This window comes from Calonectris borealis, chromosome 6 (genome assembly GCF_964195595.1).
Source record: "Calonectris borealis chromosome 6, bCalBor7.hap1.2, whole genome shotgun sequence".
NCBI classification, from domain to species: Eukaryota; Metazoa; Chordata; class Aves; order Procellariiformes; family Procellariidae; genus Calonectris; species Calonectris borealis.
The window spans coordinates 44,040,484-44,067,374 of NC_134317.1; the positions used below are offsets into that span (position 1 = coordinate 44,040,484).

The 26,891-nt window shown below is 54.9% G+C and overlaps 1 protein-coding gene across 1 annotated transcript; it reads left to right on the forward strand.

Annotated features, from left to right (window-relative positions):
- The first annotated feature begins 1,042 nt into the window (after positions 1-1,042).
- Positions 1,043-26,655, forward strand: COL6A1 (collagen type VI alpha 1 chain). Its single transcript, XM_075153831.1, has 35 exons — positions 1,043-1,273; positions 2,088-2,217; positions 4,095-4,295; positions 4,587-4,746; positions 4,949-5,071; positions 5,163-5,183; positions 5,395-5,415; positions 5,515-5,559; positions 5,835-5,888; positions 6,715-6,759; positions 6,864-6,890; positions 7,231-7,257; positions 7,359-7,403; positions 7,623-7,676; positions 8,434-8,496; positions 8,903-8,965; positions 9,138-9,191; positions 9,280-9,315; positions 9,469-9,531; positions 11,900-11,962; positions 15,897-15,959; positions 16,440-16,502; positions 16,990-17,040; positions 17,125-17,160; positions 17,647-17,709; positions 18,197-18,262; positions 19,001-19,036; positions 19,392-19,428; positions 20,294-20,302; positions 21,150-21,283; positions 22,374-22,483; positions 22,791-22,974; positions 23,198-23,372; positions 23,787-23,816; positions 24,594-26,655. The coding sequence occupies exons 1-35, from the start codon at positions 1,165-1,167 to the stop codon at positions 25,202-25,204; spliced, it is 3,072 nt and encodes a 1,023-aa protein (XP_075009932.1). The 5' UTR covers positions 1,043-1,164; the 3' UTR covers positions 25,205-26,655.
- Positions 26,656-26,891: the final 236 nt, after the last annotated feature.

The following is a 26,891-nucleotide window of genomic DNA, read 5'->3' on the forward strand; positions in this document are numbered from 1 at the left end:
CTCTTTGCCCCTGGGAGCCGTCCTGGACAGCCCATCAATTTGCTATTTAATCACAGCTTTTGGTCCCCTCCTTTACTTTTGGGAGCAGGTTACAGCTGCGGCTGTAGCAGGAGCAGCCCTCAGGCATTTCGCCTCTCTCCCCGATAGCAATTAATGCTCCTGCTGTGATGAGGGGTTTGGCAGTACCCGCTTCTGGGTCTGAGTTCAGCAGCATGGGACTGGTCTCCAGTGCTGGCCATGGAGAGCAGATGGTCTATAACACCCTGGGGGGCCTTGCTTTGGCGGTCCAGCTCCCCACTAATGCAGGTCCTCAGGCTCTCCTGCCATCCTACAAGATGGGAAGATGGTCATCTCCAGGCAACCCTAAGGACTTGCACTCCTGCTTCTACGTCCTGGACTTGACAGATTTGACCCCATCCCCATTCCCTGCCCTGAGCATAGCCCGGGTGGGTTGTTCCCAGTCTATGGGTGTCCCTGTGGGGTTTTTCTCAGCTTGCCCCTTTCGTTCCTGACTGGGTTGAGTAGAAAGCCCTGAAAGTCAGGGAGGAAGGTGCTTCTCCAAAAATATGGTGCCTCCATAGTGCCCCCGTTCCTGGGTGGCTATGGAACAGCTCCAGCTCTGCCCTGTGGTGGGGACTGCCCTGGTTAGCAGGACAACGCAGGCCAGCTCTCATGCAGGTGGGGATGTGATGGGAATGCCTGTCCCCCTGCCCCAGCTTTCTTGGCCCAGGAGCCGGGAGGGAGCAGTCTGGCAGGTGCCCCGAGCCCCCCTGCCCCTCGGAGCAGGCTGATGCCCGAGGGGGATGCTGATGCTGGGCACTGACCATGCCAGTGCTCCCTGGGGCTTGTTGAGATCCCAGGCACCAATGGCCAGGGTGCCATCACAGGTACAACGACATCCAGAAAAAGGGTAAGGAGAAATGCTTCATTCCTTTCTGACTCACAGCTGACAGCCCCTGATCCCTCCCTCCGTCCTTGGGCTGGAGAAGTCTCCTCCTCACCCTTACCCTCCTGCCTGCTCTTCCTCCCACAGAAACCAAGGGGAAAGCGGTAAAAAATATCTTCAGCGACTCCTGCCTCCGGACCACGGCCTCTCGACTGCCTGGTTCTCCTTCCCTGCTTTTTTCCTTCGATCCAGCTCGATGGTAATCTGAACCAAGCAAAATGAGGCTGCGAGACTTTCTATTCACTTTGCTGCTCCCGGCCGGCTTCCTGGGGGGGGGCTCGTGGGCTCAGCGCCCAGAAATCGCCACCCGGGTCTCAAACGCAGAAGGTAAGCCCGGGCTGCTTCCCTGGGTGTTTTTCCTCCCCGGGATCAGCAAAAAAGTCCGGCTGCTGTTTTCCTCCTGGGCGGACGCCTTGGCTGCCGCACACAACCACAGCTTTGTCGGGACGTTTGGGGGAAGAGTTGTGTTTGCCGAGGAGAGCGATGTAGGATTAGAGAGGATCTGCAAGACGTACCCACTTTTAATGTTTTTTGGCTTTTTCTCCTTGGCTTTGTCTTGTCAGGTGTTACCAGCAGCACTGGGATACAGGAGAGGGGGTTAACAGCTGATACCAGTATAGCTTTCTGAAATATTTTGGTTTTGACAGTGGCTGTTAAGGGGCGTTTTCATTTTTGCTCTCCTCTGCAATGATATTTGTGCCAGGATGTCTCAGAAAATCATTAGTTTCCATTGCATTAATTGCTATCATGTCTTGGTATTATTTTTTTAAGTGATTGCTGCAGCTGCACGTTATTTTATACAATAACTAGTATTCGTCTTGCAAAGATATCCTTTGAATGTAAATGGAAAAAAATGTATAGGAAGCTGTTAAATGCCACAAAGTGATGTTTTCTGAATATGTGCTCGATCCAGCTTACCCTTGATGCCAGAACAGAAATGAGCAAGCACAACCGTGCATGTGTGCCTGCGTGTCTCGCATGGGCTTAGGATGTGAAAGCGGTCTCCTTAGCACGGATCCTGGGAGCCTGCTAGGAGGGGAGCTGGGCTGCAGACGTGCATGCTGGCGGCACGGGGAGCCCGGGCTGGGGAGGCGATGCAGCCGGGCCGTCTGCCGACTCCTGCCTCTCCGCTTCTTCCCAGACTGCCCCGTGGACCTGTTCTTTGTCCTGGACACCTCAGAGAGCGTTGCCCTGAGGGTGAAGCCCTTTGGGGACCTGGTTGCCCAAGTGAAAGATTTCACCAACCGGTTCATTGATAAGCTGACAAACAGGTACATCTCCTGGGGATTTGTCCAGCCTGCTTTAGGAATGGAGCCTGGTGCCGGGTGGGATGCCGAGACCGCCCTGTGTGCCTGTCTGAGGAGGGAGAGGAAGAAAGCAGGGATGCTGGGGAGGGTGGTGGGAGTGTCTCCTCCCGGTCTGCGGCCGCCCCGTTTCTGCTCCGTCCAGGCGGAGGGCGGCAGCGTGCCTCTAGCAGGGCTGCCTGCCACCCGCCCTCGGGAAAGCAAGGGCTTCCTGGAGCAGCAGACGTGGCGCCCCAGCCCCGCTGCCTCCGGCTGGCCAGGTGGTTATTCTGTAAGGCCAAAGCGATGCTGATCTCCGTGCCATCGGCTGCTCAGGCCCAGGACAACCCAGGTTTTTGGGTGGCAGCAGGATACCTCTGACGTTAAACCCAGCACTCATGGGCATCCTGCAGAGCAAACCCTTCCTTGCATCCTCCAGGATACCCTGCGGCATTGAACCCAGCTTTGGGGGCCCCTGTGGAGTGCCCTTTATCCACCCCACTGCCCAGCCCTTTATCTGCTTCCTTCTCACCCACTCTTGCCACTACCACCTCAGGTCTGACCCCGGCTTTCCCAGGGTGAGGGCACCCAGGGCCATCAAAGTCCCCAGATCGCGGAGGAGGGTGATGCTGGGAAGAGCTGGAGGCAAAGGCCATGGCTCGCCTGCTGGCAGGAGATCCAGGGATGCATGGGAGCATCATGAGTCCTGGAGGCATGTGGGTCCTGGTCCTTGGGGCAGCAGGAGATGTGTGCTGGTGCCCAGAAGGGCACCATGGGGATGTCCCAGTGCTGCACAAGCTGGAGGGGCAAGGTTCCCATCCCAAGACAGGTGCAAGGGGGTTAGCAGCTCAGGCAGGAGAGCTACCTTACAAGGCATTGAGTGCTTGGGAACATCCTGCCAGGCCTTCATCAATGCAGCATGACTATCTCCTAAGCAGGGCACTGGGCTTTGTCCAGAGCCCCTGCTGCGTGCAGACAGACCGATGTTCCTCCTGAGCCTATCCCAAACACCTCCGAGCCCACCCTGTGGCTCTCTAGCTGGTCTGGAGACATCTCCCTGCAAGCCACCACTGTGCATGCCATGCTGCCAGGCATCCACAGCATGCACGGCACTGTTGGCACGGATGATGGCAAGGTAGCCAGCAGCAGTGGGGTGGAGGGGAGAGCGGTAGGCAATGCTCAGGTGGTTTTGGGAAAGGTCCTGCTGGGCATAGAGAAGATGAGCTTGGGAAAATGAGGGAGCTGTGCAACCCCATCCCTTTGGGATTGGCCCCAGCATCCTGAAAAACACACTTTTTGGGGCACTGGCCAAAGCACAGGGAGTCATGATGCCCTTGTCCCAGGGAGTCACAGGTGCAGGCTGTGTCAGTGCACAGGATGGGGCTTCAACACAGACTCATCCCTCTCTGAGTCAGAGCATCCTTCAGAGGGAGGCATCCCTCTTTGATTTTAACACATCCTGCAGGGGAAAACCCACTGCAGTCCTGGGTGGGGTGTTTCAACAGTTACCTGTCTTGCACACATGTACCTGGCTGTCTGGCTCAGCATCTCCTGCTCAGCTCCAGCCACTGCAGCCTAGTACCTCTTTGAGAAGCCTCTCTGCCAAACTGTCTGCCCCTGTGGACACCCACCAGCTGCACCCCTTTGTCCTTCCACCTGCTGAACAAACTGACCTGCTCGCACGGCTGGGCTTTGCATGTGCAGCACATCCCAGCCTTGCAGGAGAGCAGGGAGCCCTAGCAAAGCCCTGCAATGTTTGGCAGAGGATTTGCATTTTGCATGGGGGGCAGGTGCAAGTGAAGTGGAGGTGGTGGCAGGGCGTGGATGAAGGTGCTGAAAGCACATGTCCTGGTGTGTCTGCACAGGTACTACCGCTGCGACCGCAACCTGGTGTGGAATGCCGGGGCGCTGCACTACAGCGATGAGGTCGTGCTCATCAAGAGCCTCACCTCGATGCCCAGCGGCCAGAACGAGCTGAAGAACCGCGTCTCGGCTGTGAACTACATTGGGAAGGGCACCTACACCGACTGTGCCATAAAGCGGGGCATCGAGGAGCTGCTCATCAGGTAAGGCAGTGGGGCTGGAGCGGTCGAAGGGGATGATGCTGGTAGTGTGACCATGGTGGATGGAGGTTGGAAGCTTCTGGGTTAGGATGTCCCTGTGCATTGTGCAGAGCTGTCCCCAGGGTGGGAGAGGAGGTCACCTAGGCATGAAGTAGGCGTGCTGGGATGAGGCGTGCCCTGACCATAGGCTGGGATGCTGCCTGGAGTGAGTGTCCAGAGCTGCACAAGCCACTTCTCTCCAGCTAAATCTGTTAAATCCTTGCAACGTTAAATCCTATGTTAAAACCCTTGCAGTGGCTCCCATCACAAGGAGAATAAATACCTGATTGTAGTGACTGATGGACACCCCTTGGAAGGGTACAAGGAGCCCTGTGGAGGTCTGGACGATGCTGCCAATGAAGCCAAACATTTGGGGATCAAAGTGTTCTCCGTCGCCATCTCCCCCAACCACCTGGTAGGGACCACGCAGCAGGGGTGCTCCCTGCAGGGCTCCCGAGTGAGACCACGGGACCCCCAGCATGGCAAAGGAGGCTCTGAGTGCCCCTCAGAACCCCTCCCTGGAGGGAAGATGCAGGGCCCCAGGGTAGTCTCTGGGGACGGGTCCTGCACAGGTGCCCGCAGGTCTCATTCTGCCCTCCCCACCCCCCAAACCCTAGGACCAGCGGCTCAACATCATCGCCACAGACCATGCCTATCGCCGCAACTTCACCGCCACCAGCCTGAAGCCAACCCGGGAGCTCGACGTGGAGGAAACTATCAACACCATCATCGACATGATTGTGAGCGCTGCCTGCCCCCTCCCCAGCCTGCCCCCTCCCCGGCCTCACCTGTCCCTCTCAAACACCCTCTCTTTGCTTTCTTGTCTTGCAGAAAGTTAACACGGAGCAATCGGTGAGTGTCCCCTGGAGCTCCGCTGCCCCCCAATCCTGTGCCTGAGCCCATCCCCTACGGGCCAGCTGCAGCCAAGCGGGGGCTCGGTGGCACAGCCCTGCCCTGCAGGCAGCCCCTGCCTGGCCCCTGCCAGCTCCCCCCGAGTGGGGTGCAGCCTGGCCCTGGTGTTGCCCGCTGTCTCTAATGCTGTTTTCTCCTTCTCTCTGGGCAGTGCTGCTCCTTCGAGTGCCAGGTGAGTCGGGCTTTTGAGACCTCCTGTACCCTTCCCTTGCGTCCCCATGGCCCCAAGCTGTGCCTCAGTGGCTGGTCTAACCATACCTGTCTCCTGCAGCCTCCTCGAGGGCTCCCTGGACTTCCCGGCGACCCGGGCAATGAGGTGAGGGACCGACTGCGGCCATGCTGAGGACCGGGGCGGTGGGATGGGCTCACTGGGGATGCTCAGAGACCGGTGGGGCATGAGTCCTCAGCACTCCACCACTGCCCCATGGAGAGGCGGATGAGGACCCACGCCATGCTCCCATGTGGCTGGCATCATCTGCTCCCCCCATCCATAGAGCATTGCTGCTACCATTTTCCCTGCTCTCCTTTCAAAAGGTCGTGGTTCTATTCCTGGGGATGGTGAGCTAACTTTATTTCTGTCCTGTATTGCAGGGAGAAAGAGGCAAGCCAGGTCTTCCTGGCCAGAAAGGAGATGCTGGAGACCCAGTAAGTAAAGGATCGGCGCTGGTGACTCTGCACAGGGGCTATTTTTTGGCCATTTCTGGCCAGACCTCTTGGGCGCATCCTCACCAGCCCTTGCCCCTGCATCACCCTGTTTCCATGGGGTAGTCAGTGGGGTCATGGCCAGCTGTCCCCCTCCACAGCCACCCTGCTGAGCAGTGGCTCCTGGTGGGCAGTGAGGTGGCCCCCTCCTCTGTTGCTACAAGGCTTCCTTGTTCCTCACCCAAAATAGCCGTTCCTCCTGGAGGACACGTCTCTGACTCATGTATGCCAGCCCAGGGGTGGACTCTGGGCTGCCTCCCACATCCTCTGACACGACAAGCACAGCAGTGTTACGGGGAAACCTTTAGTAAATAATAAGCTAAATGGCACGAGGAAACTATTTCCCTTCTCCTCCCTTTTTTTCACTAGGTACATTTATTTTTGGGAGATGCGTTTCTCCCGCACACGTGAGTGTGCAGTTACTCATCTTGTGCGTTCCCAATTTGGAAACCCCATGCCATGCACTTTTCCTTCCCAAGGGTTTTCTGCCTTCCCTTTCATCCCAGATGATGTGTCCCCAAGTGCCCAGTCTCCCTCACACCCAGGAAGGGCTGGAGATGGTAGAGGTGAAGGCCGGTCTCCTCTGCCCTCCACAATGATCCCGTGCTCCTAAACTGGGCAAACGAGGAGCGGCGTTATGGGAGAGGCTCCTGCGGGGAGGGTATGGTGGCTGGGGCCCGAGCTCCACATCAAGAGCCTGGGGGGAAACTGCCCCATGGCGATGGTGGTGACAGTATCTGCCTTTGTAACACCATGTTCTGTCCTCTAGGGCAAGCCAGGGGACATGGGACCTGTTGGCTACCAAGGAATGAAGGTACATGGGGCTGCAGGGTCATGGGCACGGTTCCTAGATGGGCCACAGGCTTTGTGCTGCAAGTGTTTTCATTCTCCTGTTTTCCTCTCTCCTCTCATCTCTAGGGTGACAAAGGAAGTCGAGGAGAAAAGGTGAGGACAGCACCTTTGTGCTCTGTGTCCCCCTGCTTGGTTACCCCGGGCTGCCCCTGCAGCTGCATGGTGTTGGCGTCTGGTACGTGCCCGTGCATCCGTCCCTCCTGCTGGCACTGCCCATGCCAGGGGCGGGGATCCGACGGGATCAGCCAGTTTGCAGCTCACACAGCCTTGGGGATCAGTGGGCACAGCCAGGCAGAACGAGAGAGACTAGCGGTGTGCAGGGGCACGGTGAATGCCTGCACCCTTGGACCAAGCTGGCGTGGGGACCACAGCGCAGGGGGCGGATGCATCTGCTCTGCATGGGGGCCTAACATCTCTCTCGTTCTCTTTGCAGGGCTCGAGAGGAGCCAAAGGAGCCAAGGTCAGCCTCTGTTTTTATACCATTTATTCCTTCTGGTTGATGCCTGGGGGGAGAAGGGTCTTTGGAAATCACTTCTTCATGGTCCCTATTCTCCGTTTCAGGGTGAGAAGGGCAGGCGTGGAATCGATGGCATCGATGGCATGAAGGTAAATGTCCACTCTGAGGCACTTTGCTTAGCCTGAGGACCCTGGCTTTTGCCCCTCCAAAACCATTGTGCGGTCCGGGAATGAACCCAGTCCCTGCAGGGCCATCCACCTGCCAGCCAGGGACAGGGCTGGGGTGTCCCTTTCAGGGCTCTGGGATGATGGATGGAGGTCTTCCCATAGGCACCGCTCATGGAGACCCCTGCTTTGTCTGTCTGACAGGGTGAAGCTGGATACCCCGGGTTACCTGGCTGCAAAGGCTCACCCGGATTCGACGTACGTACTCTGTGGGTGCCCCTTGCATACGAATGAACCAGCGCAGCAGGTCTGCCATGATGGCTCATGGAAACGGGGACCCCCCCAAGAAGGGGAGCTGTGGGAGGGAGTTACCACACTTGGAAATACACCTTTAGACATGCAATGCTTATCCCAGGCATGGCACCTTGGGGGTGTCCCCAGGGCAGTCTACCTTGTCCTTGCCTGGAAGCTGTCCCCCATTGCACAGCACTGCCTGGGAAGCTGCACGCTGGGGGAGCATTTGGCTGGAGGCTGTTCAGCACAGGGAACTCGGCAAAGAGGTCAGTGCCAGCTGGGCAAGCCCAGGATTAACCAATTTCAGCCTGCTGTGACCAGCAACCCAGAAAATGTTGGAGATTTTGGAGGGCTCTGGAAGATATTATTCTAACATTGGATTTCTCCAGTTTCCCTGCTGGTTTCTGTGCTCCCAGGATGACACATTCATGATGGCACCAGTATCACTGCGGTCCAGCCACAGCAGCCCAACCACCACCTTTTCTGCCATTTTCCTCTAAGCTGCAGAAGCACACTCAGTTTTGCAGTGTTTCAGCAACGTGGCCGCAGTGTTGCTTGCACGGCTCCATGGTGCAAGAGTACCATGCCATCCCTGCGTCACTCCTGAGTACATGTCCTTCCTGTCCATCCCACTGGGGAGCTGCAGGCCAGGCTGCCGGGATGCTTGGTCCATGCCCAATTTCCTGCAGATAGTGATACCGGCTGCCTTTATTTTCAACAGGGAGCTCAAGGCCCGCCTGGACCAAAGGGAGATCCTGGTGCTTACGGACCCAAGGGAGGAAAGGTGAGCCACTCTGCCCAGCTCCACACGGAAGGAGGGGTGTTGGGAGCCCTCTCCTGCAAGAGGGAGAGCTGGCGATTGAGCCATTGCTGGCCTCCTTGCACTGCTTGGGGCAAGCCTATGCTAGAGGATGCTGCCCGTCACCCACAGTAAGATCTGGCTGGTGTGACTCCCAGTGTGCCCAAGGTTAGCGGGTGCCCACAAGGCTGGCACGGGCATCCCTGAGATAGTGGGGAGCTGCTGTGAAAAGGCGGCTCGCACTGGGCAGGTGGAGTCGGGGGGGATCTGCTGGGGATGGGGAGCTCCCTGGGGAGAGACTACAGCCCAGAAAGGTCTTTGCGCCATGGGAGCCAAAATTCACCGCTGGGCACTGGATGCAGTCTTGACGGTGCCTTGTGTCCTTGTGAAGGGGGAGCCTGGGGATGATGGAAAACCTGGCCGACAGGGGATTCCCGGCAGCCCTGGAGAGAAGGTGGGTGAAACGCCTGTGTGTGAGCATCCTCTGCCCTCTGTGAGAGGAAGAGGTCCCCTGCTCCAGCCTTGCCTTTGAAGCAGAGCTTGCCCAAGGCTCTGCAAGCACGTGGGGCTTTGCTCCGAAACCTGCTGACTTGTCTCGTTTGCACCCTTGTGGCTTGCTCACGCAGGGCGCGCCTGGAAACCGGGGTGAGCCTGGACCAGTAGGAGAGACGGGCGACGAGGTGAGTCCTCTGCCTGTGCCCGCGATGCCCCTTCTGCATGCTTGCCAGCCATCCCTACCACCTGACCACCCCTGTTTTTTCTCCACAGGGCGCTCCGGGCGCAGATGGTCCTCCTGGAGAACGGGTAAGTGAGGGCACCATGCCGGCAGGGCACGGGCAGGGGCTGGTACCCTGAGGAGGAGGAGGAAGGCTGAGAGTGAGCCCACTCAGTTTGGCAATGAGGAAGGGCTTTGCTGGGAGCAGGTCCTGATCTTGTGTTTCCACCATCTCCTTGCAGGGCAGCAATGGAGAAAGAGGCCCCCCGGGCTCACCAGGAGACCGCGGACCAAGAGGAGAGCCGGTAACTGCGTCCGCAGGGCAGCTTTCATGTCTGCTTGCAAACAGGGTCATGCTTGGCAGCCAGGGGCTAGAAATAGGTGCCCAGTGGCTAACTCCATTAGCCTGTGGGCCAGCAGGCAAGCTCAGCGCCTTCACCTGCCAGCCCAGGGGGGACATACCATTGTCCCACAGCAATCGCCCCTTCACGCTGACAGCTAATCACCAAACAGCCAAAAGCCAGAGGAGAGCGTGCCCAGCAAGCCAAGAGCAGGCAGAGAGCGGTCAGCCCCTGCCTTGCGGCTGCAAAACCAGTTGATGGAGAGCAAAGAGGCAAGATGTCCTCCTCTGGGTGCTTGGGGGCTGCATGGGTGGCTCGGGAAGGAGGACACAGGTGCCATTAGCGGCAGGGCAGCGTGCATGGGTGCAGAAGAGAGGGGGAACACCCTTACCTCCCCTTTTGGGTGGGAGTCACTAGGAAAGTATTTTTCCTGCTGGCTGCGGGTGAGTCACCGAGCATGAGCATGGGAGGGAGAGGCAGGAGCCCTCAGCAGGCCAGGACAAACATGTGGCAAGCGGCAGAGGTGCCGCGCACGCTGTGGAGGGACGAGGAGTGCTGCTGCGCAGGGTGGGGGCGGCGGGAACCAGGGCGTCCAGCAGCAGCATCCCGGCGGGTGGCCAGCCATGTCCCAGCACTGCTAGGCAGCCGCCACTGCACAGCTCTTCCCATGTCCCCGCAGCGAGGACAGCCAGTACCCATCACCAACTCGGAGCGGGGGGCAGAGGTCTGCCCTGGGGAGGGGGCAGTTCTGGCAGGGGGCTGCTGGCAGCCTCCACCTTCCTGTTTACTGCTCGGGGAGCGGCAGCACCACCGCACGTGGTGTGCAGGGCAGATGTGCGCGGGAGATGAAGGCACGCCAGTGTCCTGAAGTTAAATTGTTCAGCAGACGAGGGGCTGCTTCCTTCCAAGTTTTAGTCCAAGCACGAGGCTGTGTAACCTCGCCAGAAACGTCTCCATCAGTGCTCAGGGCCCTTTGGAAGTTGTGTTTTATATTTACTGTTTGGCTTAGGCATCTGGAAGCTTCTAGCTTGCAAACAACAGCTTTAGGTTGCCAAGCTTTCAACCCCTTTCCTCAAAGTTTTAAGTCAGGTGTGACTGTCATGGGAAGTTTCTGAATGCCTCCCTTCCCCGCGGGCTGGGGGCTGCCTGGCCCCACGTCCCAGGGCTGCAGGCAGAGCAGCACCTCGTGCAAAGATACTTGTCTTGTAGCACTTGGTGCTGGCTGATCTCTGGGGTGGCTTGCCTGTAAGATGCAAAGCTCTGTGCTTAGCTGTTGTGCAGCCCTGTAAGGGGTAACACTCCACTTTGCAGGCGGGAAAGCTTTCTTCTGAATTGCCAGGAACTTGCAGCAAGCCCTTGGGCTGCAGGGATGAGGGCTGTGCCTCCTGGCTCTTTTTTTGTCTCCCTGGCTTGCTTGCTCCTGGCCATGGGTCTATATCGGGAAGGTGCCCTGGAGCCAGCCCGGGTCTGGCAGACACGCTGCTCTGTTGGGATGCAGCTCTGCTGGACTGGTGGAAGGCTGTCCCTTTCCACATTGGTTAAGTGAAAGTGGAACTGAGCCATGTCCAGCCCTTGGGTATTTCCTACTGTTGGAGCTGTTTGGGTGCAAAAACACCCAGACTCAGGTTTTCCAGGCTTTCCTGGGCTGTCAGTTCTCTGCAAACAGCCCTAACCTGGCTCAGGGTGCTGAGTGTTAGCAAAGGAGGAGGGAGAGCGTCAGCAACGGGAGGTGAGGACGTCCGTCCCCATCTGCTGGCTCATTCCCTTGGAAATCCCCTTAGCTCTGCAGGGATGGCAGGCTGGAGAAAGAGGGGGTGAGGAAGGAGGCTGCTAGCCTGGAGTCTCTGCCTGTGCATGGGGACAGCAGCTCCTCTCTATGCAGACTGCCCAGGGCAGAAGCTGCTCTAGAAAAGCAGCCATGATTGCAGAGTGTGGCTGGGAAAAGCCACTACATGGTCTTGGGGCTAGGGCCAGGTCTGTATATCTGCAGAAACCTTGCAAGATGGCTCTCCAGGCATTTGCTTTTCTGGCACAAAATGGGCTGCAACATGTCACCCTGAGGCAAGCACTTCCATCCTTCAGAAGGTCTTCTTTTTAAGTCTATCTTCTTGGTTTCAAGGTGGCCATGCTAGCCCGTCTTTGTCTCCCCACACCTCTGATAGTTTCCGATCCAACTCCTGAATCTGCCTCGAAAAGCTCCCTGTTTGGATGACTGCATTTCTATCCAGCATGTGCTATCAGTGCTTTATCCCTGCTCCCCATTGCATGTGGAGCCCTTTGCACCCTATGCCGGTCCCTCTGAGTTTCTCATGCCCTCTGTGTGCATTTTCAGGGAGAGCCTGGACCACCTGGTGACCAAGGGCGGGAAGGACCCCTCGGACCACCTGGCGACCAGGTAAGAGCTTGGATTAACCTTCTGGATCCCAAGTGGAAGTGGTTGGGGCAGCAGGGAGACTAGGGTAGGGGGCTTAACTGATGCCACAGCATCTTGGGGCAAGTTCTCAGCATCTTCCAGATCGAGTAGCAAAGCTGGTGAAGAGGGGCAAGGATTTCTAGGAGACCACAGAATATGAACAGAGCTAAAAAAATGGAGACTTGGCTGCTGGGCAGGGGACAGAGCAACCTCCACGCCATTTCCCAATCCCATGGAAACAGATGTCAACACGTCTGACAGATTTGGAAACTGGCAAGTGCAAGCTGCAGGAACGCACAGAATGTTCAGGCCTGGGGCCAGACGCTGCTCACCTCAGTCAAGGGAGTCAATGAGACATCTTGTGTCAGTGAGGATAGCCTGACGGGGCCCCAGCAGTGTCCCTGACACCCTTGGCATCTGCAGAGACAGTCTGTCTCAAAGCCAGCGTTCCTCAAGTCCGCTTGCTTGCAAGGTCTGGCTCTCCTGCTCTGGGGTCTGCTTGTCCTCATGTGCCTCAAGGAACAGATCTCAGACCCCACGGTCTTTCTGGAGAGCAGAGCTGGCTACCTCTAGCCTGAGGAAGGCTTCTGTCCCCTGCTCAGTTAAAGGCTCTTTGTTCCCAAAGATGTACCCAGGTCTCAGTCGATAACTCTGGGTCTGGAGATGTTGCTGAGTTAATCCTCTATGGCTATAGCATTGATTGCAATGGCCAACAGGGTCTTTGCACCTGAGCAAGCATGCTTTGACATCACCCTTGGACGGGGTTCTGTGGGACAACTCCCCTCCTACCATACCATCAGGGTTTTGACGGAGCCCAAGATACAGGGAACGTTTATTGAATAAACATCCCCATACTGGTGGAGCAGGACCTCCACAAGGGGTGAAGCATGGAGACAAGATGAGCATCCAAAGATAAGACAGCTTTTGAATTCCTTTATGGTTGACCAAGTGTTCAAGAGCCCTGAAGGAGATCTGGAGTGCAGGACAGCCATGAAGGGGCCGCTGTTGCATTCACATTATCCCCAGCATGGGTGACCCCCATGGCAGACCTGCACCATGCCTCAGCCTGGGGAGAGGACATGCTTGTGCCAGGGTTGTGCTTGCCTGGAGTCGGGCTTCTCTTGAGCCTGTCTCATGCTAGTGAAGAGCACCAGATTCATGCACGAGGATTGTCCAGATCCTGCTGTCTGTAACTGAGCTGATCTCCTGCTACAACCAAAAAGCAGCATCCAGCTTGTTGGGCACTGCCGTGGTGAGAGGTGTCATTTTGGGAGGTGGTCCTGGTAGGAAGGCAGCTCTTTGGATGTGTGCATGTAATGGACCAGTGCTGCAGGCCAACACCAGCAAAAGAAGAAGGACTGGAGCTACTCTCCATGTGGCAGAGGCTCATTCCAGGTTCAAGGCAGAAGAAGGACTGCGCAGAAGAAGACAGAGTTAAGGTGGAGATTTGATGCAAGCCTGGGAGCTGAAGATGTGCAAGCATGGTGGGGAACCAGGCTGGGATAGATCCTGCTGCCAGACAGCCTTCACTGGTGGGGAGGAGGAGGAGAAAGGAGAAAGAACGGTCTCCTTGCTGTCACTGAGCCTGTGGGACACCAGTTTTTCCTCCCCAACACTGAACATGAGTCAAACCTCTGTCAGAGAGGGAAGCATTACAGAAGCAGCTCTGCTGCCTCCCCAGACCAGAGACTGTCCCAGCGCCTCCACCACTCCAGGGAGATTTCAAAAGCGGTTGCAAAGCGAGGACGTATTTTCCATAAGCTAAAGAAGAATGCTTTTGCTTGGCCAAATTAAAAATAAATGCGTAATTGGGCTTGGGCAAGAGTAGGACTTTGGCGAACACAAGTGTTTTTTAAGCCGTGTTATCTGCAAGCTCTGGCTCTTACAGCATATTTCTCTTGGCAAGGGGAAAGGGCTCCCGCTAACCTGTGACTCCCTTTCATCCTCTTTCTATCCAAGAGAAGCTAAAGGTCAGCACGCTCTTTCCCTGATCCTCATGGGCAGGTTTGGTAGTCCCCCTCTCTTCCTGGCCGTGGTGCCCATCCCTCCTGCGGTTCTTGTCACACCCAGAAAGGTAGTGGACATTTCCCAACCCAAAATCCTGCATCTTCAAAAAATCCTCCAGGACCATGGGGGATTTGTGCTGTATACTACAGTGAGGACATGTACGGCCAGCGTGAGCCAAGGGTGCCGTGCATCCAGCTTTGGCTGACGCGAATGATCATGAGTTCCTGTCTCTCCTTCCCGGCTTTCTCTGGGCTTTTGTGCAGAAATAAGGTCACATGCCTTTAAGCAGTTTCATGCTCTGCACTACACTCTGTAATTTTAAGTCCTCTGCACCCTGAGGTATACCTTTCCTTGGAAGAAGGGTGCCTGTGACGTACGTGGATGTTTGGCACCAGCTTCTCCCAGCCACTGTCGTGCGAAGAGGAGCAGAGACGACAGCTGGAGGGGATTTCAGCTTCCTCAGCTTTCAGGGGGTGAGAGAGTGGTTGCAAAGCTGGGCTAGGCTGAGCCACCACACTGAGGCAGCTCCCAAAAAGCTCAGAGGAGCTGCTGATGCACTGAAAATATGGAGGAAGCTCTTGGGCACGCACCACTGCGATGTTGAAGCCCAGGTACCATTGAGCGAGTGCTGCCTTCTGCGTGCCAGGAGACTGCAGTCGTGTGGTTTGTCACAGGAAGCATTTCAGAGGTTGGGAGTCTTGAACTGGCATGCCCACTGCCTGCAGCAGTGATGCTGGAGGGGCCAATTGCCGAGCCGTTGCTCTCTCCCACCACGGCTCGCTCTCTGCCTTCCCTCTGCCTTCCTCTGTCATCTCCATCGCCTGGGAACTGGTTGCACACCTGGCTCCACCTGAGATGCTGCCTTGCTCAACCATCATTACCCAGTCGTTACTCACCATCATTACCAATCTCCTGGCAAGTAAACCCCACCAAGGTCTGTTGAGCAGAAGGTGGAGGGGCTCCCTTGGACATCTGTTGGAGCTCTCGGAGAAAAAAAGTCTCCTCCCACCTCCTCTCTTGTCTCTGGCTGTCTCTGGCCAGCCCTGCGGCTGATGGAGCACGCAGCCGCTGCCCAGATGGGATGTGGCAGAGTGACAGCTTTGGTCCGTTCCAGCACATGCTGCCAGGGCTCTGCAGCCTCCTGAGGACAGAAACTCCCCGGAGCCACGAAAGGGCCTCGGCCAGCCCAGCTTCGACCCAGACGTGTCCAAGCCCCAATGCATGGGGAGGTCCTCTGTGGAGGGAAGTGTCACCTTCAGGGTGATGTGCTCCACCAAGGACCGTTCTCTGCCCCAGGGGTACCTCTGTCACAGCCGATGTGATGCCACTGTGCAACCCAGCTGTGCTTTGCTGCTAGAAAGCGTCATCCTTGCCTCCCTGGTCCTCTTCCCCACCAGGTCCTCTGTTACTGGACTGCGGTGTGGAGGAGAGGGATGGCTTTTAGGGCCTTGGAGGCTCTGCTCAGAGGCTGCTCCCTCCCGCAGCCTGGCTGCCACTGAAAGCACATGGTGTTCAACCCATGCCTGCAGTGTCAGACCTTGGCCCAGAAAGCTTCTTGTTTTGGCTCGCGCTCAGCAGGCTTCTGGCCAGGGCTGCCTCCAACGGGGCCTTGCAGAGAAAGCAGGGCGCAAGGAAGCATGGGGAGCTGCAGCCTGTGCAGGCAGGGAAAGGCAGGGGGGTATGGGGGGAGCCAGGCACAGCTCCTGAAGCATCTCCCCACCTGCGTTAACCCCCGTCAATAGGTCCTTTCTTGTGAGGCTGGCCGAGGCAGAGGTGACTCGCTGATGGGTGCGAGGCACGAGGCGGATGCCCCCACCCACCACATCATGAAATGAAGGGACCAGCCCTTCAGGGCAGGAGCAGCACCAAGAGAAAATCCCTGTTGTGAGAGCTTTTGGTATTTCCCTAGGGCGAGGCTGGACCCCCGGGACCCAAGGGCTACAGGGGAGACGATGGCCCCCGCGGCAATGAGGTCAGTGCTGCTTTATCACCACATCTTCTGGGGGAGGGAATGAAGGGAAGACCTGGAGATGCTGTCCCTTAGGGCTGTCCCCAAATCCCTCAGATCTTGGAAACCTGTTGTAGGTACAAACTCAGGTGCTAGCTGCCTGGCAGACACATCGAGGCATTTTTCATGGGTCCTTAAGGTCATGGCTGCCTCCAGACGCCCATGGAGAGGGTATAGCCACACCACAAGCCATGTGGATTCCCATCACAGAAGCTGGGGGAGCTGCTCTCTGAGGACAGCCACCTGAATCTGCCAACAGATTTGATCTCCAGGGCAGGGAACAAGCTGAATTCCAAGCCCAGCTGTGGGCTTTGCGTTGCTTTTGTATAAGCAGCACACCACCCGTGATGGGCTCGTGATGGTAGCTGGTTGCCTCAGAAGGCATCATCTTCCCAGCTCAAAGGATGGTGTGCAATGCTTGACTGCTGCTTCTGCTCCTTCCAGGGCCCAAAGGGATTGCCTGGAGCACCTGGGCTACCTGGAGACCCCGGCCTGATGGGAGAAAGGGTGAGTGGTATTTATTTGGGGGGATTGCATGGCGTATGGAAAAGTTGTACAACAGGCTGGTTCCACACAGCATGATCCAACTCAGGGAGAAAAGAAATTACATTCATTCACAGCTGAGATGCTGGGAAAATTTGCAAGCAGCCTGCTTTTGAATATGCATCACATCTGCAGACTCAAAGGGCCGTATTTTGGCATGTACTTTCCAGCAACAGAGACCTGATACTTCCCAGTGTGTTCCCAGCCTGTGGCCATATCCCCAGTCTCTGAGAGGGACAGTGTCACTCTCCTGTCAGTGGCTGTGCAGGTCACACACAAGCAAGATGGCCTTTTTACCTGCCTGCACCAGTGTCCAACCCACCAGTCACATATTTTTTGTGCAGACATTTTGCTGTGGAGATAAACTGTCCAAGGAGGGCAGGATCCTGCTGCCGTGTTATCTAAGGCGTCTGCTTTTTATTATCTCACATATTTCTCCCTTCCTTTCTAGGGGGAGGATGGCCCTCCTGGAAACGGCACGATTGGATTCACAGGCGCCCCAGTAAGTTTTTTGTGCTGCTTTGAAACTGTAAGACCATTATTTCTGCTTCTCAGACCTAACATGCTTCCTTTCCTTCATCCTCAGGGGCAGCCAGGAGACAGAGGTGACCCTGGCATTAACGTAAGTGTGCTGCTTCCTCATGCACCCAACAGAAATTGCCCTGGCCAGTGGTTTGGCTCCTAGAGCCTCTCCATCAGCTGCATGGTGAAATGGGCTCCCTGAAGCAGCCTTCTCCTTCAAAGCCCTCTTTTCCTTCTGCCCACCTCTCCCTGCAGTGGATGCTTCTGGTGGAGGTGTCCTGCCTTGGTGCACTGGTAGTAACACCCAAGGACAGCAGCCTGGGCTGAGTGCTCTCCAGTGCAGCCCCAAAGCCAGAGTTTGGGGTTGGGAGGGCCACCCAGGGGGACCTGGATGGTATTATAACAGTGAAAGCCACCTAAGAAGCTCTCTCCCTCAATAGCACTGCAATTTGGTGCTAGGGAGCCTATACGCTACTCTTCACCCTGCTCCCAAGGCACCTCTCACAAGGTCACTGCATGCTAGCACCAACTTCACCAGGCTAACGACAGCAGTCCATGCAGGAGTCTCTTCTGTACTATTTTTCAGGGAACGAAAGGCTATGTCGGTCCTAAAGGTGATGAAGGAGAAGCTGGAGACCCTGGCAATGATGTGAGTAATCTGTATAAAGCTGAATCATTTTTCTCCGTGAACACTGTGCAGGAGCTTTGGGCTGGGTCTCTAACACTACCTTGCCTGTGGGTCAGAGCCCATCAGACTTCGTTAGTCTGCAAGCATCCTTTGCCACTGAGCAGTGTCTGATAGCAAGGGGAGCTCCCTCCAGATGTTCATTTTGTATCCCACAGCTTATGGTTGGCAAACCTCCAGATCTGTTAGGTTGAGGTGGGTATCATCTCTGCAAGGTTTTGTATGCTTCCAGATAGCACCAATGGTTGCACCTGTGCTGCACCACTGTGCTGTGGAGGGAGATTTTCCGAGTGTCCATTCCAACCCTCCCAAGTCCTAACTCGTCTGGTTGGGTACAGCAATCTCAGATAACATTTTTGTGGTTAAGCAGGGCTCAGCAGACATCTGGAGGGGAAGGTGCTGCACCCTGATACACATAGATTTGTGGATTTTGGTTTTGTTTTCATTCCAGAACCCAACCCCTGGCCCCAGGGGCATCAAAGGAGCAAAGGGCCACAGGGGACCTGAAGGCCTCCCGGTAAGTAAGGACCCTGGCAGGGCTTGCACCGATGAGCACGGCGTGCCGGGCTGACGGAGCTCCCAACAGCAGGGCTCGCTGCAGATTTGCTGTGCTTGGCCCAGCTCACAGCAGGAGCAAGGCAGTTTGAAAACCTGCCTCTGAAATCACATTCATCCCAAATCAGGGCAGAAAATACAGGCACTTGTGCTTTTTCATGAGCAAAGCATTCTCATATGATCAGGTTTGGTAAGGGCAAGCAGCCTTTCAGAGTGGCCATCCTGAGCCTGAAAGTGTTTCAGTTAGCGTTGAGTCGCCACTTGCTTGCGTTGCCTCATGTTATAGAATCATTAAGGTTGGAAAAGACCTCTAAGATCATCGAGTCCAACCGTAGACCTGGAGGCTACAGGAGAGGCATCTTCCAAGCAAATGGCATCCATCCCCTGGGTGCTGTGGGGGCAATGCCAAGCCATGTCACACACGGTGTGTGTGCTCGCTGCCTGCAGCAAAAGCTTGCCTTCCCACCTCGGTGGGCATGGCACGCATGGAAGTAGGTCTACCTCCCCCCACCCCCATGCAGCTCCAGGGCATTGTGCAAGCAAGCAGATGTACCTGCTCAAAGCCCAGTGCAGGGGCCAGCAACTGGGAAGCCAAGAGACGTTTCCAGACTCTGCATTACTTAGCAAGGTATCAGCAGAGTATGCCGCAGACTGGATTGGCTGCTTTTGTAACTGCTCTCTCCACGCTTCTGTTTGACAGGGACCACCAGGACCTGTGGGGCCTCCAGGACCAGATGTGAGTGGGACAGGATCGGGGTGCTGTTTGCTTGCTTGCTTGCTTGGTCTGTGCTTCTCCTGCCCCTCATGATGGCTCCTGGGAGGGGGTCACTGCTGGGGGAGCCTCATGTTCCTGGGCTGGGTGGTGGCTGCCCCCCATTACTGTCCCAGTGAGTCTCACTGGCCAGATTTCCTTCATGCCGGTCCATGACCAGCCAGTCCCCCCTGTAGTGCGCCCCACCTGCACGTCACTCATTTCCAGATCAGGGCCTGCTTTGAGGGCACAAAGCAGCAGCAAGGGGTGGTGGGCAGCACCTGGGAGCCAGGAAGCTGCCTTCACTGTTATTCAAACATTTCTTTACCTCTGTTTTCAGGAATGTGAAATCTTGGACATCATCATGAAGATGTGCTGTGAGTATCCCTGTACCACTCCTCCTGCCCTGCTCCACCCCTTGCTGAGGGGAGGTAGCTGCCTTTTCTCTGGCCCCCAGCGAGCAGGGCCATCCCCAGGCAGCACGCAGAGGAATGCCATGGGCATCACTCCCCTTCCACGTGTGACAATTAAGTCAACGAGCTGGGGGAGACCTGGGAGGTCCGCCCTGCAGCTAGGACAGCAACCCAAAAGAGGCAAATCTTTTGTGCGTTGCCATCCCTTCTTTTGACCCAGGGACCTCCAGCTCAATCTCTAGAGTAGGTTGTGCAACTGTTTCACTTGTGCATACTGCAGACTGGTTTGCTGTGGCTGTGACTCTGTACATACACAATTACCCTTCAGGGAATTGTTCAAAGTTGTGCAAAATCTTTGTGTGGACCATTTTACAATGTTTTTTTCTTAAATAGCAGGGCCTGACTTTCCCCCTTGGGAAAGGGAGGTCTGTTCTGGGGTGTGCTGCCATGGGGAGCCGCAGTACACATGTGCGGCAAAGGGTTTCTGGCCCACGGCCACTAATGAAGTGCTGGAAGGACGCAGGGTACTTAGGGAACTGAGTTTGAGCTCCATACTCTGGTGATTTACTTAATCCCTCCAGGATTAGCTTTTATTTTTATTTAAATAAGAATGCATCAGCATGTGCAGAAACAGAGCTCTGCTGCATGCAGTGCTCTAGGTCGGGGAATCACAATCTGAAACAGGGGAGAGATATTTCAAAGGGGAGGGAAACCTCCATGAGCTTGAATTGTCCAGACCAGATGTCTTTGGATTTGCAGAAACACAAACCTGCAGTCTGCCTTGTGTCAAGCGTTTTAACGTTGTCTCTTTCTCTTCTTTCTCCTCCAGCTTGCTGCGGTGAGTGTTACTTGGCAAAATTGCTCTGCAAACATTTGCTAGCCCTTCTCCTTGCTTGCACCCCTCCCTTTCCCTGCTCCTTGCCTTCTGCCATAGAGACATGGTGAGATCCCGGGAGGGAAGACCGAGCATGAGCAAGGCAGGGGAGGGCAGCGAGCTCTCCCTGAGGGTGCTGTGCAGATTCAGAGGCTGCTGTAGCTGGGTCCTACGACTGGAAAACTGTTGTCAAGGTGCCCTGTGCCAGCAAACTGCAGGCGGATTTTCTCCACCCTTTTTGTAGTTGAAAGGAACATCAGTTCAGGGTATGCTGTGGATCCAGCTCTGTCCTCCTCCTTCCAAACCCTGTGCTGGTCTGCAGAGAAATGTGCTGGATTTTTTCTCTGATGCTGTCCCAATGGGTTGCGTTTGCAATCCAAAAGCTTGGAGGAAGAGCCAAGGGCACATGATGTCCTTCAGCTATGGGAAAGAGGGGAGCAAGCTGAGTCAGGCTCCTCCAGCCCACCAATGTCACCTCTGTCCTCCTGGGCCGGGTGAATGGAAGAAGTGAGAAGGCTTATGAGGAAATGGGTTTTGGAATAATTACTGGGTCTTTTAAGGGTACTCACAGCTTGGAAATGCTACGTGTCTTATAAAGGGCGCTGAGCAAAATGCAAATGGAAAAATTAGTAAACTGACTCTCAAGTCTCCTATGCAGCTATTTTGCCGCTTGATTTTACATCGTGCTTTGCGGGTAGATAGGGCACAGGCACCCACCTGGTCAGGGCTAACAGCAGACATCAGCTGCTTGCTTTGGTATGCCTCCCTGCAAAATGTGCTGCTCTGAGCGAGCTGCTGTGCCTTGCTGCAGAGTGCACCTGCGGTCCCGTCGACCTCCTCTTCGTGTTGGACAGCTCGGAGAGCATCGGCCTGCAGAACTTCCAGATTGCCAAGGACTTCATCATCAAAGTCATCGACCGCCTGAGCAAGGACGAGCGTGTGAAGGTGAGATTTCCACCGAGTGCTGGGATACACTTGTGTGCACTCATTTATTTTTCACTGCAAGCAGAAAAACAGGGAGATGCCTCCACTCCAAAGAGCCTCCACAAGGCTTAGCTTCAAGTGTGTATCTGGGGTGGGTCTTGATTCCTCCCAGATTCATAAAGCGATGGAGATGAGACAGCAGTTTGTTGTCCCAAAATATAGATCTTTTCACTCTTTCTGGCAAAGGGACTCTGCCTGCTGTGGCTGTGAACTCTTCCTCCATGTCTCGGAGGAAATGGCTCATAAAGCATTTGCCTGATCAATCAGTCTCTCAGTCTCTTCCTTGTCCTGATGAGCATTTTGGATGGCTGGAGTAGACAATACATTGAGGTGTGTTGCAACTTCCCCTAGCTCCCTGATGGCCAGCCCCTCAGTCACCCTTGTCTGCCCCCAAGCTTGGGTTTAGGTTACCAGTTCAGCACACTACTATAAAGGACCTTTGCAGCACAAAACAGCGATATTGTCCAATAGTGAGTCTTTCAGTCTGAAGAGGGACACAAATGCTTACTCTCCTAACTCTTCCCTGGTAATCTGCTGTGCGTGGGAAATTTCGTTTACCTCTATGATTTGGAAGGGATGTTTGGGATCCAGTCTTGCCTTAAGGTATAACCAGACATATCTGTAGCATGTAGGCTGTAAAGCCACAACGATCTGCCATTGGACACTTGTGCGGGCATGCATGGGTCTCTTTGGCTGGCAAAGAGCCAGCAACAAGCAGAAAGGCTAGAGCTGGGCAGCAAAAACACTGTGTTGGAAGAAAAACAGAAGTTTTGAAAAAAAATCTATTCCTAGCCACCTACCATGGCCAATGGCTTGTGTTGAGACCACTGAGCTGGGAAACCTGGGTTTGGGTCTTGTTTCACCGACTGGCTCACTGAATTAGTCCCCATGTGCATCCACTCCTGTTGGAGCTCTTTCTGCCTGGAATAAGGCAGAGGAGAGGCAGCAGAGCCTGCTGTGAAGGTGTTCGGTACAAACAAGCTCAGGATTTCTGAGCTCTTCAGGACCCCCTGAGGTATCCAACCCTAACGGCTTCTGTTTTTTCCAACAGTTTGAAGCTGGGGAGTCCCGTGTGGGCGTTGTGCAGTACAGCCATGACAATACACAGGAGCTGGTGGCCATGGGGGATGCCAACATAGACAACATCGGGGCGCTCAAACAGTGAGTCTGTGGGGTCTCAGCACATCATGCAGAGACCTGACCCAGGGACACCTACTTACCTCCCATCCTCCATCTCCAGGCCAGCAACTCCTGCAGCTGCAAGGGTGCTAAATGTTCTTTAGTGGAAAGTAGCAGTTGATGGCATTGTAGATGGTGCTGAGGCCAAGGAACTTGCCAGTATTCCACCTAAAGCCCCATGCAGAGTTGTTGCCCTGCCTTGCAAGCGTGTCAGAGATAGGTGTTCCCAGGGGGTCCTTCAGTATTCATGGGGCAGGTCTTGCAGGCTCACTGATGTCTGTGCTTGCAGGGCGATCAAGAATCTGAAATGGATAGCTGGGGGCACCTACACTGGAGAAGCCCTGCAGTTCACCAAGGACAACCTGCTGCGGAGATTCACCTCTGACAAGCGCGTTGCCATCGTCATCACGGACGGACGCTCCGACACGCTGCGGGATCCTACCCCGCTCAACTCTCTGTGCGATGTCACCCCGGTGAGGACACAGGGGAAGCACCTTGCCTGCAGGGAGCTGCCACACAGCAGCTGTGCATCAGAGTAGTGCAGGCTCTCTGGAGGTCTCCACATCTTTGCTACACAAGGCTAGGGCAGGGGGGACACGTGTCACTAGAAGCAGCCTCACAAAGTGACAGGCATTCAAGTTTATGAATGCATTACATGATGAATGCGTCCAGTGATGGACTCTAACTTCCCTGCAGGTGGTTTCCCTTGGGATAGGCGACATTTTCCGGAACCCTCCAAATCCAGATCACCTGAATGACATCGCTTGTTTAAGCAGACCGACCAGGCCAGGACTGTCTATTCAAAGGGACAACTATGCCGAGCTCCTAGATGACACCTTCCTGCAGAACATCACCTCGTACGTCTGCCAAGGTGGGTGAAAGGTTGTGGCTGGAGGTAATAAGGAAGGTAGTGAGGATTGCCTCAGCCAAAGGGTGAGGAATGCAGGCTGCCCTCCCTTGCCTTCCCCCAGTCATGCTCTTAAGCAGGCGTTGAGGGAAGAGAACAGCTTTCAAGGTTTAGTTAAATAAGGGACAAGGACATCTCGTGTCTCAGAACACTTTGCAGCTGGGTACAGGTCCTCTCCTGCTGCAGGACATCTCTGTCCACAGCATTTTTCAAGCACACACCTCTGCGCTTTCTGGTGCATGTTTATAGCCTTTGCACAGCGCCTTGCACAATGGCTGAGGTGAGCGTTTGTCCCTTCCGTGGCTCCATGGGAAGCTATGGGAGAAGTGGTTTTCCTGGGTGAGCTGGTGACGTTACTCTTTCTAATTTTCCTCACAGAGAAGAAATGTCCGGACTACACCTGCCCAAGTGAGTATTGACTCCTCGTGCCACAAGAAGGGGTTGTGGGTGCTGTGGTGGGGGAAGTGGGAGTTTGTGCTTGTGGGAATGCATAGCTTGGAGACCTCTCGCAACAGGGAGGCTCCTGGGCTGGAGAAGTGAGCAAGCCTTGTCAGACGCTCACAGGGTCTCTCACACACGCCAGCCCAAAGCACCTGGGGGAAAAGCCCAGACAGTTGCTTTTCTGGCACCTCAAACCTAGAGAGGAAGCTGTGCCAGATTTTAGCCCTCACAGGCTTTAGCTGAGGCAGGTAATGAGATCAATTGCTACATCGTGGTGGGAGCACGAGGAAAAATCAGCACTGTGGCAGGGATATTTGAGAAAGGTGCTTGAAAAGTGAGTACAGGGAGGAATTTAGTGGGGTACACCTCCAAGTCAGAAGCGTATACAATCCTCAGACTCATCATGGAAAGAAGCCAGCCTCGGGAGATGAAGTGGTTCCCCAGACATGCAAGGACAGCACTGTATTTAAGCAACAAGAGTCACTAGATTATCTAAGCAAGATATGTACCTGGGAAGGCAGCCTGTTGTAAACCAAATAAAAGAAGGAATGGAAGGGTGAAAGGATAAGTGTAGGACAGCACTGGGGAAGGGGAAACCAAACTAGCAAATACCCAGAGAGTGGGGATTTCCCAAGTCTGACAAGGCAGGAAGCCTGCGAGACAGCAGGTGACTTCACCAGCTTTCCATGGAAGAGGCAGGAGGAGAAATGCAGCGTAACAAGCCCTGGGCCTTTCCCCTTGCAGTCACCTTTGCCGGGCTGGCAGACATCACGCTGCTGGTGGACAGTTCCACCAGCGTGGGGAGCAAGAACTTCGAGACCACCAAGAAGTTTGTGAAGCGGCTGGCGGAGCGGTTCCTAGAGGCCGGCAAGCCTGCCGACGATTCCGTGCGTGTCTCAGTGGTCCAGTACAGCGGCAGGAACCAGCAGAAAGTGGAAGCTCAGTTCCAGTACAACTACACAGTCATTGCCAAAGCCATCGACAACATGGAATTCATTAACGATGCCACGGACGTCAACGCCGCTCTGCGGTACGTCACGGGGCTGTACCAGCGGTCCTCCCGTGCTGGGGCGAAGAAGAGGGTGCTGGTGTTTTCTGATGGCAACTCTCAAGGGATCACCGCAAGGGCCATTGAGGGGGCTGTGCAGGAAGCTCAGCAGGCTGGCATCGAGATCTACGTGCTGGCAGTGGGCAGCCACGCCAACGAGCCCAACATCCGTGTCCTGGTCACAGGGAAGAGCGCAGATTACGATGTGGTCTACGGGGAACGCCACCTCTTCCGTGTGCCCGACTATACCTCTCTGCTGCGTGGCGTCTTCTACCAAACTGTCTCCAGGAAGATAGCTGTTGACTGAGCATCTGGGTGGGTTTCTGCCAAGGCCATGCCTGCTTCTGTCTCGCCTAAAAATGAATACCAACAAAACAAAAAAAATTAACAGTATTCTTGACCAACCTAAGGAATTTGCGTCTATGCAGATAGCCATAGTGCCACAGCATGGCTGTGCATAGTCCCCTTCCTTCTCCCCCTGCTTCATCATCTGCATCTCTACTCTGTTAGCCTCAAACTTCCCTCACCGCCCATGACTGCCTCTCCCTCCCCACAGCAGGCAAACACAAGCACACCTAGCAATAAGCTGCCAGAACACCAATAGCAACCTCATCCCACTGTTTTTTGCCAAGAAAGAATCAGGATGAGGAATTTTGTACCACTAAGGACTAGCCTGGTCTCATAAGGCTGATTATGCTCTTTCCAGAAACAGGTTTATTTGTTCATTTGCTTCTTTCTTTCATACATCAGCTGAGCACTTGCCCAGCTCACAATGGTCCTAACCCAATGCTGTGCTTCAAGTGAAACATTCAACACTTCAGCAAGTTTTGAGAGGGGATCGTTGTAATGGCTGGCAGGTTTTGTTCATATCTCCCACGCCTGGGGGGGGGGAGGGCTGGACTGCATTACCCAAGCCAGGTGGAAGCATTTCTGGCCTTCAGTGCCATGGGATGGGCCACTGACTTCCCAGGGCTGGGGTGGGGGTGGGTGGCGGAGCATCCCTCAGCGCTGACACTCCCATTCAGGGCAGGGAGGCTGGCACTGACCAAACGAAAGGTGGACAGTAGCCATTGGAGAGGGGGGAAACCCTAGAAGAAGCTACCTAACTGCACTCCTTCACTAACTGATCTCATGGTCCTACAGTGAAACCAGGAACCTCATGAATAACCTGATGACTTGTGTTATGGTCCAGGCTCCATTCTGGAAAATCTCTCTGAGCCCAGTTAGTGGGATTTTTTTTTTATTTTTTTTTTTCAGAAGTGCCAAGCTGGTCTAATTCCCAGTGAGCTCTCTGGGGGTACAGTTTCGATAGGACCATCTAGGAGTTAGGCACCTGGGCCCAAGGGAAACCCACTAACTGTACTTTATATTGAATTAGGGCCTCATCCACAGCCCAGCAAAGTCAAGGGAAAAGCTGCCATTATCTGCCAGGGTCTTTGACTCACACCCTACAGATATACTGACAAAGGTGCTATCTCTACGTGGGTGATGCGGGCCCTTGGTGTTTACACAGTTGTTTCCAGGACCACGCTGAAGGTGTGGTTTGGCTGGGTGAGATTTTGTTTCAGCGCTTCCATTGGTGCTCTTGCTATGAATTCATGCGCTTCTGAGAAAGCAACAGTGATTGCCAGGTATCGGCATCCCAAACTCTTTTACTTTGTATCCGAAATCCCATTGTACGAGTTAGTTTTATTTTATGCCTGTGTTTTACTAAAAGTGTCCACTTCGGAAATTTGTCAAATAAATTGTTTTCCACAATCTCGTTGGAAGTTTGTCTGACTTGAATTTCAAGGGCTCCGAATGTTCAAAAAGTCACTCAGGAAAATAGAGGCTGCTGGGATCTGGAAGGACTCCAGCAGAACTTCTCACATAAAACTGTAAGGGATAGAAGAAAAGAGATCTATTGCTTTTGCATTGCAAATCTGGCTATTATAGAATGCCATGGTACTGTGAATTCTCTTCATCTATTAAATAGTGCATAAAAATTTTATGAG